Below are 13,099 nucleotides of genomic sequence, written 5' to 3' on the forward strand. Positions count from 1 at the left end.
AGATCATACATTATCATTTTTATTAAAAATAAAGTTTGAAATGTAGCAGCAGAGATACACAACTACAAAGAATCAATATAGATAAAATCTGCTGTTTACAATATGATGTCTCACAGGTATTGGTATGAATTCTAATGATTTCCCTACCACACCCAGACTAAAAGCTTATTTCTTGCAGATAAAAAGCAGAATAAGAATATTGACTCTTGGTAGGGCAATCCAAAGTTCTCAAGCAATAGGTTCCCTTGCTGCTTGTATGTATGGGCTTTAAAAAGAGGAATTCCAAAAACATAATAAGAAAAAGTACAAAGGGTAGAAGAATACCAGGTTGGTGAAAGGTAGTCAAAGGCTACCAGGATAAATCCATTCTCATGCCAAGGTTCCAAGATGCAGTATAAATTAGTACTTATTCTCCACCAGAGCCCTAATGGTGGTTTATGACACTTGTACGGTTGTCAGTCTCAGGGCATGGTCCCTGGGATGGCCAAAAGCTTGAGAGGCCAAATGGGGGAAGTCAGTGCCAGAAGAGTGTCAAGTCATTGCTGGAGTTGACCATAGCTGAATGTCCAAACCAAAACAGGGAGCAAATAAGTAGTCAGGTAACACAGCAGGTGCCATGGTATGGAGATTTCAAGGTCAGTCACAAATCCAAAAGTGTCACACACTTGAGCTAACAAAGCCTACAACAGCCAACATACCTGTAAGAAAAGTCCAGTACGTTTTGGGAGACTATTGCGTGCTTTGTGTATTGGCATATACGAGGAAACATGGTAGTGCACACTAAGCAGTGTGCATGTAGGCACACAAGCACGTTCGTCACTAACATTGGTGCCAACTGGCATATTTAAACTGGATTGGGACATGAACAGTTTGCTGAGTGGTCTTCAGCTAGTTGTTCTGACTTGCTACATTTGCCTTCCCATGCATGACCTTGCTTGCCTTTAATCTGTCTTTGGACTCCTGTCTACCTGTTGTGACCTTGGTTTGTATCCTGACTCTGTCCCTGCCTTATGCTCCTGTAACAGACTGCATAGCAGTGAAATAAGTTTGGCTTGTATCCTGACTGTGCCTCTGCCTTTACATTCCTGTACCTTGCTGTCTGGCTGTTGACAAGCATTGGCTTGCCTCCTAGCTTTGCTCCTGTCTTCTGATCGAGTATCACCATGTTTTTCTGGCCTCTGGTTCTTGTTGGGTGGTCCACAGTGATCTATATCCTGCAACCAACATTTGGCACAGCCCAGTACACTGGCACTAGTGCCACACTGTGTCCTTAAACCTCCTGTCACCACTCCTAGAGATGTTGGACAAGAGGTGCAAGAGGAACTCCTCTACAGCTCAGTCTCCACCAGGTATGTAACCGTGCCATTAAAAAAAGAAGCTTGCCCAAACACGCTGGGTGATGATGTCAGCTGACATGCAGGCATACCTGGACATGACTTTGTAGGGGGCAGGACCAGGCCCGGACTGGCCATAGGGCACACAGGGCATTTGCCCATTGGGTTGGGACTGTCGGACTGCATGTCCGAGCTCCACAGAGGCAGGTATAACCTCCCGCTATGTGGACATGTCTGCATCTCCTCTCCCGGCTCTCCTGCCCCACCAACGATTTCATCCCATCAGGGAAGATCTGAAGATCTGCATAGACAGTGGAAGTCTTTTCATAACAGCTCCCCCCCCCCCCCCCCCTGTTAAAATTGGCTGCTATGTCTAAAATTCCTGGGCCTATATTTTGGACAACTGAATTTATAAGGAGGATGCTGATATAGGCATGTGAACTCAAGAGAGGGGCCTACAGTGTGTGGAACAGAATGGGGTCTCTAGCATTGGGAGTCAAAGAGCAGCAAGATCCAGGAGAAAGAGCAGAGGGAACAAAGGAGAAAGCATCCATAGAATCCTCAATGACATGGTTGGATAAGAACACATCAGATCAAATTGGTCCTCACAGTGGCTAGGCAAGCCATGATGAACATTTACTCATTGTCGATTGACTGAGTACAGAGTAAAGCCTTAAATGTTTTGTGTATCACTATTTATTACACTTTGATAGCAACAATAGCTGACCATGAATTTCATTTTAGAGCATTTTCACTGGTTTTTAATGACAATTCCTTTATTATCCTGGAAAATTTCAGAAAATGGCTTTTAACTCACAATGATCAAACATCAGCCATTAGCCCAGTATTGTCATCTAACCTATTATTAATCCCCAAATCAATTTATCCACCAACCTTTTGGGAATTAGTTTAGGGCACACTGGCTTAGGAATCTAATTTTTAAGAAGTTGTAATCAGATTCTGGCTTGCCACATCTTGTCTCTTTGTTGTTCATATCTAGTTCACTGGCTACAGTATAGCAAACTAAAAAATGGCCAGCATGCTTTAAAAATGATAAGTGAATTTGTGAATTTTATAAAATTAGCACAGTAGTGATTTGAAGAAATCTCTTGAATAAGGGTGAGTTGAATGATTTGGGTAAAATTGACTTTTGCTGTGAAATTGATGATTTTGTCAAACGCTCAATTCCAGTCATTACTTACAAGACATTTTCTGGAAACATCTACAGGAATACTCCACTTTTAAGTACACAATTAGGTTTATTTACTAAAGCTGGAAAGTGCAAAATCCAACTCACTTCTACATAGAAACCAATGAGCTTCTAGGTTTTATTACCAAAGCTTAATTGAACAAGCTGGGATTAGATGCTCATTGGTTTCTATGTGAGTTGGATTTTGCACTTTCCAGCTTTAGTAAATAAACCCCATTGTGTACTTAAAAGTAGGGTATGCCTGTATTCCTTTTTGTGGTGAGGTGAACTTAGGATAATTTAGTTTATTTAATTAAGCATTCTTTGTATTTGTCTTTATTCCCTTGTTTTTTTGTACCGTTGCTCTTATTTTTATTTGATTGTTTTTTTAACTGAAAAAAAGCAAAATTTTGTAGATAATTAGGAGCAATTTCTTGGAATAACAGCAAGTCCAGGATAACTGAAAGGAGTTTGTACAACCCCTCAGAAGCCATTCAAAGCACATTTTACCCTCGCACATCTCCAAAAACACCTTAACGACCACTGAACATATATTGTATATGCAAGAGAAAAAAGGTTGGCCTTCAATACCCATAGACCACACATATGCATTGCTGGGTTGCTGGTGTGTATGTGCTGAGAGCAAACTCAATTCCCTTGCTCCCAGTCTAAGGACCAAGCTGTCAAAGACAGCTTTAGGTCTGGGCTAAAGGTCGGTAGCCAGCTGGACTGGCCTCTGGATCATGTGGCCACTGTTCCTTCTAACACCCCAGATGTTCATAACTGTTATAAGAGACCCCTGGTTGGGCAAGAAAGGCTTAATGTCACCTTCCTCCCCCTACACTTCAATGCACCATATCAAAATGAAGGTTCAACTAAATGTCCCAATTGTGCTGACATTTTGAGAAAATTAAACAATTTCAATTTTGCTCATCTCTAATGTTCAAATGGAGGATCCTAACATAAGAGGATGACTGTACTACTATAAGTACTTTTATACAACACTTAAATAGTACCCAGCCTAGTCTTTGACCAGATTCGCCAATTTATAAATGTAACCAAATCTATATGGGAGAAAAAGTTAGTGAATATGTGCATATGTGCAATGACCAATCAGAATTTAACTTTTCATTGAGCTGTCTGTGATAGATTGCTATGTCAGCAGTGGCTGGCCCATGGTTAATAGGCAAACTAGAGGATATATGCTGCCTCCCACATGATTATTTAAAGAGCAATTTAATTGTTCATTCATTTTGCCATAATCAAATTTATTAGATGTGGTTGCAGCGGGTTGTGCCACAGCTCTACTCACTTCTTGTCATGCTTAACCCAAAGGCAGGTGGTCAGGCACTATAGCTGGCTACTGTGTTCTTCTCCTATAGCAGCCCCCTTTCCCATAAGGCAAGCAGGCCTACCAGTACTTGGTTGCCCCCAGGACTTATACACACTACTATAGTGCCTGGCTACAGCGCTAGGGCCTGCACGAACTGAGCAAATCAAACACGTACTTGAGGTTTGGCACACAGGCAGAGTGTTTCAATAACAGTCCAGGTAAAAGGCAGGCAGAGTTCAAAGAATAGTCGTTATCTGATCCAAGGTCATGCACAGGGAAATCCAATCTAGCAGAGCAGGACAGACAGACAGGGAAAGAGCAGGTAATGCACACATTATCACACTCTATCACAAGCATGAGACTGCATGCTTGACTGTCTTATAACAGGTTTGGTCGCCCCCCCAGAGAATGACCACATTAATCACCTTGCAGGTGGGCAGACAAACAAGGAGAAATGGCCAAGCCATAGCCAAAACCAAGATGCTGGAACCAGCAGCTATGATGGAGCAGGAGCGCACATGCCCCTGACACTTCTTTGCAGCGTGTTGGCAAACAGTATCTCCTGCTGAACATGACATGCCCTACTTTTTTGCCACACCTCAAGGCGATAATGCATATTGGACAATCTGGGCACCATTGCAGGGCTTTACTGCAGGGTAGTCTTCCCGGTCACAATTGCAGACTGACAGCCGTGAGAGCCAGTGGTCCTGTGGATGGTCTATGTGGACAGCTTTACCCCGGATGCCTGCATAATTAGATTTGCTTCTTTTAATCATCAACCATGTGACTTGCTAAATGTTGTACCTTCATTAACTGTAACCATATTGCTACACTTAGAGGTGCCTCTCTTCTCTTTTATAGGCAGTTGTGACATGACGCTACTTGTATATTTCATACTCTGTAGCTCCTGATGGATTTTGCTTCTAATCCCCTTGTGGAGGCTTCCATTTGTGGATGGACATTTTATGGTTACACAACCACATCACATTGCTGTAATCTTTTTATAAGGACTATAAACTGAAGGACCTATGAATAAATGGTTGTGGAACGAATAATCTGAGTTTTCTTATGGGGAAATTTGCTTTGATATACAAGTGCTTTGGATTAAAGGCATGTTTCTGGAACAAATTATGCGTTTACATTGTGAAGAACTTTGACCCAATGATGACACATCCATCATGGGGTACAGGACAGCCAATTGAGACATTTCAGCACATGGACAATTGGACATTCCCCCTACCTTATAAATAGACCTGATCTGGTGGCCATTTTACATTCTGTCTTTTGTCAGTGTAGGGAAAGGATGCTGTGTGGAGCAGGGACAGTCAGTTTAATCACTAGCTATTACTATTAGGTCCACAAAAGTCCTTTTAAGGACCGGTATAGGTGTACAGTATATAGGGTTGTAATACACTTATAATATACTTTCTTTCAAATATAGAAAGTATATTATGGTGCACTGCTGTGCTGCTGAGTGCTGACCGATTCTGCAGCTGTCTTTTATCAGTGTAGGGAGGGACAGTTTGGTGTTTGGAGCAGGGACAGTCTGCAAATCACTGGCTACTCGGTGCTGGTGTGGTGTCAGTGCTCTCTATCTCTGTACTGGTGTCAGTGCTCTCACGGTGCTGGTGTCAGTACTCTCTATCATGGTGCTGGTGTCTGTGCTCTCTATCACGGTGCTGGTGTCCGTGCTCTCTATCTCGGTGCTGGTGTCAGTGCTCTCTATCACGGTGCTGGTGTCAGTGCTCTCTATCACGGTGCTGGTGTCAGTGCTCTCTATCACGGTGCTGGTGGCAGTGCTCTCTATCACGGTGCAGGTGTCAGTGCTCTATATCACGGTGCTGGTGTCAGTGCACTATATCATGGTGCTGGTGTCAGTGCACTCTATCACGGTGCTGGTGGCAGTGCTCTCTATCACGGTGCTGGTGTCAGTGCTCAGTCTCTATCGCGGTGCTGGTTTCAGACACTGAGGGAGATAGCAGCGGAGAAGCCAATCAGCAGGCAGTGCCAGTACCATGGCTGAGGATCAGCACTGGACTGACTGGCACCTCTGGACCACCGCAAGCGGAGCCATGCATAGGTGGGGGTAAGGGCTGGGCAGAAGGAGGATCTCAAGTACAGGTTGGCACACTGGGACACTGGCACAGGACTGCGGTGCCCTGACCTTGCCTCTCCTCCATAGCCTTCATGCGCTCCTGAATTGTCAAAATTTCACAGATAAAAAAAGAATGCTTGTCGTTGTCGATCCCAGATTCACTTAACACTCTTGTTATGTCAGTGTCCATGTTGTGGGACTATGTGTGCACAGCTAGTAAGTATTTTGTGGCTGAAAATATGACCTGGAGGTTTTTAAGGTTCGGCACGTTTTGGCCACGTTCGCTGTTCGCGTTCGCGAAATGTCCCGTCAGAAGTTCGTCCATATATATATATATATATATATATATATATAAAAAATAGAAAATGTGAGCACACCACAAATTCCCAGGTAAATGGGAAGGAAGTCAGAAATGATGGCAGGGAGAATCCGCTTATTCAAATCCATGACTTATAATCAGTCAGAGATGGAGTAAACCAACCTGGCTTTACATATAACTAAAATGCCAATTTTGGATGGACTTCCCTTTCAAGTATTTTGTGGACAGTGGCAAGCTCCACCTTCCAGACTTCTCAGTTTTGACATACAGTCTCATTTCTCCTGCTGCAGCAGGATGAATCTGAGCCTCCCTAGTTCATTCACAATACGATTAAATGAATGCAAACTCCCACCAGCAGAGTGGGACCCTTTGACAGTGCCAATGCCAAGTGGATGGGGCTGTAATCCCAGATGAAGATATTTCAGTGCTGAAGTGACCCGCTGGCATCCACACAAAACTGAAGCATCAAGAAATGTCTTTGGTGACTTGGGTTCCAAAAGTGTATAATGCAGCATGTATTCAGGCAGATGATTTTTCAAAGCTGAAACCTTCTGGGAAAAACTAAAGGGGGGGGGTTTCACAATTATTATAGGAGCCTTTATTTAAGTGACCGTAGATCTATATTACGTCATTGTCCTGCAAGTAATACCTTTAAATGTGTAAAAATAATGGAAGAATTGGACTTTGCAAATCAAGAAAATCATTGGTTTAGCTTGAAAGCAGATTGAAATAATCTTGTATCTTCTGCAGCTTTCATCCTTAATAAGTATCTTGTTAGAGGAAACAAAAAATAATAATCTGTAGCCTTCTAACTCCTCTTATCAAATTGTATTGTAAGCGTACTGTCTCCTCTACTTTGTAAAACGCTACTCAGACTGTTGGCGCTATATAAATCCTGTATAATAATAATGATAATTTGTTTACGTGACCATAACTTGTGTTAAATGTACAAAAGGATTATTTGGCAATGGGAGCCCCTAGTGGTACCTTTCCAGTATGACACCCTTTTCTATAAGCAGTTAACCAAAGCAGCTAGAAGAAACACGTACCACCAAAAATACAGGGGCTGCAAAGCAGGCGGGCAACCTGGCTGTCATGCTGATCCATTGGCTTCAAATACTTTCTGAGTCCCCGACCCGGAACAAACATGCCAACTATGAATCCAGAACTTTGCATTTGCAACGTCAACCCTCATTTTTCTCAATAGAGGTTTCCTTTAAATATTTGAGAACACCGAAAAAAAAAAAAAAAAAAAAGAAGGCAGAGAATTGCAGCATACAGTAATTTCTCTAAAATGTATGTTTCAAATGCAAACAGATATTAAGCAGGAAGGCTTCATATTTTATCAAAGTGTATCTAGACCTAAGATTAAAAATGTAATATATAGCAGCTTTACTAGTCCTAAGATCTGGAGGCTGCATTTGTTTTCATTTTTAAGGCTGTTTCTACATTATTATCCTAATAGTAACACACTTCATGCCTGAGCATTGTCTCTCACGGCTGCTCTTCAGACTTGGACAGCAAACATTGTCCCCTCTCCTCATCTCCTTTACATCAGGAGGAGGTGTTTTATAGTTTACAGAGGAGAACTGGTGAGAGCTGATAACTCCTTATTTATGGGGCAGTGCATAGTAACTCACAAGGACACTGCATTTATAGCAGGATCAATGGGAATTTTCTGGACTTGCTGAAAAAGTTCTTAAACCTTACCACAACATACAAGGGATGGTAAACTGCAATATATTACACTGGGTCCATGATACCTTTAAATAGGAGCCAGTGGAGTATAGAAAGAATAGTCATTTAAATAATTATTTATATATATATATATATATATATATATATATATATATATATATATATATATATATATATATATATATATATATATATATATATATATATATATATATATATATATATATATTTTTTTTTTTTATTATTAAAATTATGTATATTATAATATAATCAAATAAGTATGAATAATGGGGAAATGATTGATATGTATATATATATATATATATATATATATATATATAGCTACAATGAATGACACTCACAAGGCAATGGGATTAATTAAATGAAAACAATGATATTCAGCACACTGTGCTTTGCCTTAAGGACTATACATTACATTGATTATTGCCTAACAATTACTTTGGCGAATTTATGCACTCATTATTATATCGCAATTAAGTATTTGCACAAATTTCATTATTCTTAGGGCCAGATCACACCATAGAAATGCAGTCTGGATGCGTTCCGGATGCTTTTCTGTATGCGTGATTTTGACGCGTTCCAGATGCAGTCCAGTGCATTTTTGATGCGTTGTTGGTGCGTTTTGATGCAGCCCAGAGCATTTTTTCCCCCTAATTTTTCTTAAACTTAAATAAGGCCAGGTGGGGTTCCAGTGTGTTTTTGGTGCAATTTGGTGTGTTCCAGTGCGTTTTTGATGCATTTTACAGCGTTCCAGTACAGTCCAGTGCAGGAAAAATACAGCATGTTCTAATTTTTTTTTCTGGAACAGGAACTCAAGCACTGGTGTGAACTATGCCATTGAAAACCATATTGCCTACTTTTCATGCATTTTTGATGCAGAAAAAAAAAACTCACTGGACTGCACGTGGTGTAAACTGGCCCTTATACAATTGTACAACTGTTATTATCTTTTTTCTTGCACTAAAAATACTGATTTACTGATAAAAATAAATAAATTAAGGACTATATTACAATTATAGAGAGTTTCAAATCGCAGTAAATTGATGATTCACTAAACACTTTTATGCCCTATGGTGAACTTTGGTTGCTTCATACATTCAATCACCTTTAAAGAAAAAAAAAAAAGAAAAAAAAGAAAAACTTTAAACCGATTGGCTGCCTGAAGGCAGAGAGAACTACCAAAAAAAACAATGTCCTATGGCAAGTGACCCAAAACGGTGCTCAATATGTACACACAAGTTTTTCCGATCAGTTAAGGTCATAAATAGCCAAGCCTTTATTCCCCCATAGTCAATAAGAAAATATATACTTTTATTGTGTTGGGACTTTATGTGACAAGTTAATGAATTCAGTTGTGTATTTTTGCTTACTATTCTTGTATTTACACAATATTGTACCTCTTATGCCCCTGTACACACAATCGGACATTCCGGCGACAAAATCGGTTGGATTTTTTCCGACGGATTTTGGCCCAAACTTGTCTTGCATACACACGGTCGCACAAAGTTGTCGGAAAATCCGATTGTTCAGAACGCGGTGACGTAGAACACGTACGTCGGAATTAAAGAGGCCAGTAGCCAATAGCTTTCGTCTGGCTATTTATTCTGAGCATGCGTGGCACTTTGTCCGTCGGAATTGTCTACACACGATTGGAATTTAAACGATCGGATTTTGTTGTCGGAAAATCTTAAAGCCAGCTCTCAAACTTTGCGTGTCGGAAATTCTGACGGAAAAAGTCAGATGGAGCCCACACAATCCGATCGCACATTTTCCGTCTTAAAGTCCGACCGTGTGTACAGGGCATTAACTGTACTTATCAAATTGCACCGTGCTAATTACTATCATGATGCATTACCCATGTTACTAAGTTAATCAGTCAATAAATATCAATATATATTTTTATATATATCTTTACAATCATTGTACTCTTTTGCAGCCACGAGCTTCATTTAAAATCCCAACTTTTGTCCCCCCCCTCTCTTTGTCATTCCCCCATAGTCATTGAACACAGACGCATGCCAAACGCATCTCAGATGTGCGTGTGCACCAGTGGACCGACAGACCGACAAATGATATATATATTTTTTAAATATTGACACTCATCTCAACTTGCAATGGTTCTATGAATGATACTCTTAAATCTTAGAAATACCTTTTTCATGCATCATCTTTGCAGCTCATTGCAAATTATTTAAGATCAAATAGAAGAGAATCAGCCTAGAGTTTCTATCCTTATGAGGAGCAAGATACCCACAATGCAATCAAAAACTTTCATTATTTTATTTTTTTTTTAAATCCCCCATGGCACCACTCTAAAAAGAATGCTTTTTTTTTTACAGATTATTATTTTATTTTTTTATGTGGTTTTATGTTTTTCAATTCAATGTTTTGCCTGCAAAGCATGCACATGAAGACGGAAAGGGTTTACCTGCCCATTTGCCAACGGGAACTGGTGCACAGCCGGCTCTGGTGCAGTGGGCACCGACATCAAAGGTAGGAAGGGGTCACAAGGGACTTGCCAGGCAGGCACCCCCTGCAGCAAAGGTGATGGGTGGGGGCAGGACAGGATAAACGGAGGGGGCACGGCGCCTATCCGGAAGACGCCAGGTGTATCTGGGATCATGCACATCCAAGGAGCTGGTTCAGTGTTCACCGGCCAGAGAAAAGGCTGTCGCTTGATTCTTGAAATGGGAAGCATCCTACATCTTATATATCCAGCTGCACTAGGATTTTGCCTCCCGCAGAACGGGGTTGGACCAGGGACGCCGGCAAGCTTCCCTCTATCCTGCAACAGAATCCTCTAATAGTGGCTGAGCCTCTAACATCCAAATTCCAGGGAGAGCAGCGCGAGTCCTGCATGCCTCTCTGCTGTGTAGAGGAGAACTGTGTACTAAGACTTCACTGCTCACTAGCCAGGCAGCCAGTCCCCTCCCTCCCCATCTCACTTAGCACAGCTCTCACCCTCCCTGCTATCCTGCATGCACATCATACCTACTGATTCAGTGTCTCCCATCATCCCGTACTGAAGGACCAAAAGAAATGCAGTAGGAAAGGAATGAGCGAGATCCAGAGTTTTTGTTGCAATGAAGTCTAAGAGCAAGTCAGAATTCTGCAAAAATGTTGAAATCAGTAGGGTTCATTTACTAAAGGCAAGCAGGCTGTTCACTTTCGAAAGGAAATTTTGCTTTAGAGCTGAGTGCAGTGTTTCTCAACCTTTTTTTTTTTCCAGTCTCTGTGCCCTTTAAAAGTATTGCAACATCTCAAGGTGATTTTTGTTTAATGTCACCTACACACGACCGGACTTTCCGGCAGGCTTGGTCTGGCGGACCGGAATCCGTCGGACAATTCAAACGTGTGTGGGCTCCAGTGGACTTTTCTTTTCCCAAAAGTCAGACGGATCTAGAAATTAAGCAGGTTTCAAATCTATCCGACATACTCAAGTCCAATGAACTAAAAAACGGGAAAACCATTCGCCTGTGTGCTGGTCCGATGGACCAAATACAACGCAAGCGCAGCTATTGGCTACTGGCTGTTAAACTTCCTTGTTTAGTCCCGTTTACATCATCACATTCAAAACGAACGGACTTTCGAACAGACTAATGCCCTGTACACACGGTCGGACATTCGGATGACAAAATCTGTCTGATTTTTTCTGACGGATTTTGGTCCAAACTTGTCTAGCATACACACGGTTGCACAAAGTTGTTACGTACGACGGGACTATAAAGAGGGCAGTAGCCAATAGCTTTCGTCTCGTAATTTATTCTGAGCATGCCTGGCACTTTGTCCGTCGGAATTGTCTACACACGATCAGATTTTATTGTCATAAAATTTTAAAGCCAGCTCTCAAACTTTGTGTGCCGGAAACTCAGACGGAAAAAGTCAGATGGAGTCCACACACGATCGGATTTTCCGACAACATGATCCAATTGCACATTTTCCGTCAGAAAGTCCGACTGTGTGTACAGGGCATTAGTCCGGTCGTGTGTGGCCAAGTCCGTTTCATTCAGAAAGTCCATCGGACCTCCGCTGAAAGTCCGTCGGGAAGACTGTCGGACCTAGTCCGTCGAAAAGTGCGGTCGTGTGTACGCAGCATTAAAGGTACCTCGCGCCTATAGGTTTCAACGCTGTGACATAAAAAAAATACTGAAAAAGATGTTCCTCAATAGTGTAGGTCAGTATTTCTCAACTCCAGTCCTCTTCAGGCTTTCCGTGATTTTGCACAGGGGATTTTATTAGTTTCACAAATGTAAAATAATGCATTTGGGTGGCAGAAATATGAATGCAATCTATATACTGGGGGGGGGGGGGAGAACCTCTGGGGGAATCTAGGATGGAAAAGGACCTGGGGGTCCTAGTAGATGATAGGCTCAGCAATGGCATGCAATGCCAAGCTGCTGCTAACCACGCAAACAGAATGTTGGCATGCATTAAAAAGAGGATTCATTCCAGAGATAAAATGATAATTCTCCCGCTCTACAAGACTCTGGTCCGGCCGCACCTGGAGTATGCTGTCCAGTTCTGGGCACCAGTCCTCAGGAAGGATGTACTGGAAGTGGAGCGAGTACAAAGAAGGGCAACAAAGCTAATAAAGGGTCTGGAGGATATTAGTTATGAGGAAAGGTTGCGAGCACTGAACTTATTCTCTCTGGAGAAAAGACACTTGAGAGGGGATATGATTTCAATATACAAAAACCGTACTGGTGACCCCAGAAAAGGGATAAAACTTTTTCACGGAAGGGAGTTTAACAAGACACGTGGCCACTCATTAAAATTAGAAGAAAAGAGGTTTAACCTTAAACTACATAGTGGGTTCTTTACTATAAGAGCGGCAAGGATGTGGAATTCCCTTCCACAGGCGGTGGTCTCGGCAGGGGGCATTGATAGTTTCAAGAAACTATTAGATAAGCATCTGAACGCCTGCAACATTCAGGGATATACAATGTAATACTGACATATAATCACACACATAGGTTGGACTTGTGTCTTTTTTCAACCTCACCTACTATCTAACTATATATGTAACTGCCTTAGTAATTACCACAGCCGTTTCCGAAATCCTGAAAACATGACCTGTTGGAGTGCCTTGAGGACTGGAGTTGAGAGACAC

General features: G+C 41.7%; 1 protein-coding gene across 1 annotated transcript in view; it reads right to left on the reverse strand.

The window, feature by feature from the left end:
- The window catches only part of TCERG1L (transcription elongation regulator 1 like), a 390,196-nt gene extending 379,316 nt beyond the window's left edge, over window positions 1-10,880 (reverse strand). Inside the window, exon 1 of the mRNA XM_077455545.1 lies at window positions 10,418-10,880. Coding sequence (XP_077311671.1) covers window positions 10,418-10,687 — 270 coding nt within the window. The 5' untranslated portion in view covers window positions 10,688-10,880. The remainder of the gene's footprint in view (window positions 1-10,417) is intronic.
- Between the last annotated feature and the right edge of the window lie 2,219 nt (window positions 10,881-13,099).

The sequence above is a fragment of the Lithobates pipiens genome, unplaced genomic scaffold, assembly GCF_037356315.1.
Source record: "Lithobates pipiens isolate NorthernLeopardFrog02 unplaced genomic scaffold, aLitPip1_a1.2 Scaffold_25, whole genome shotgun sequence".
Classification (NCBI taxonomy): Eukaryota; Metazoa; Chordata; class Amphibia; order Anura; family Ranidae; genus Lithobates; species Lithobates pipiens.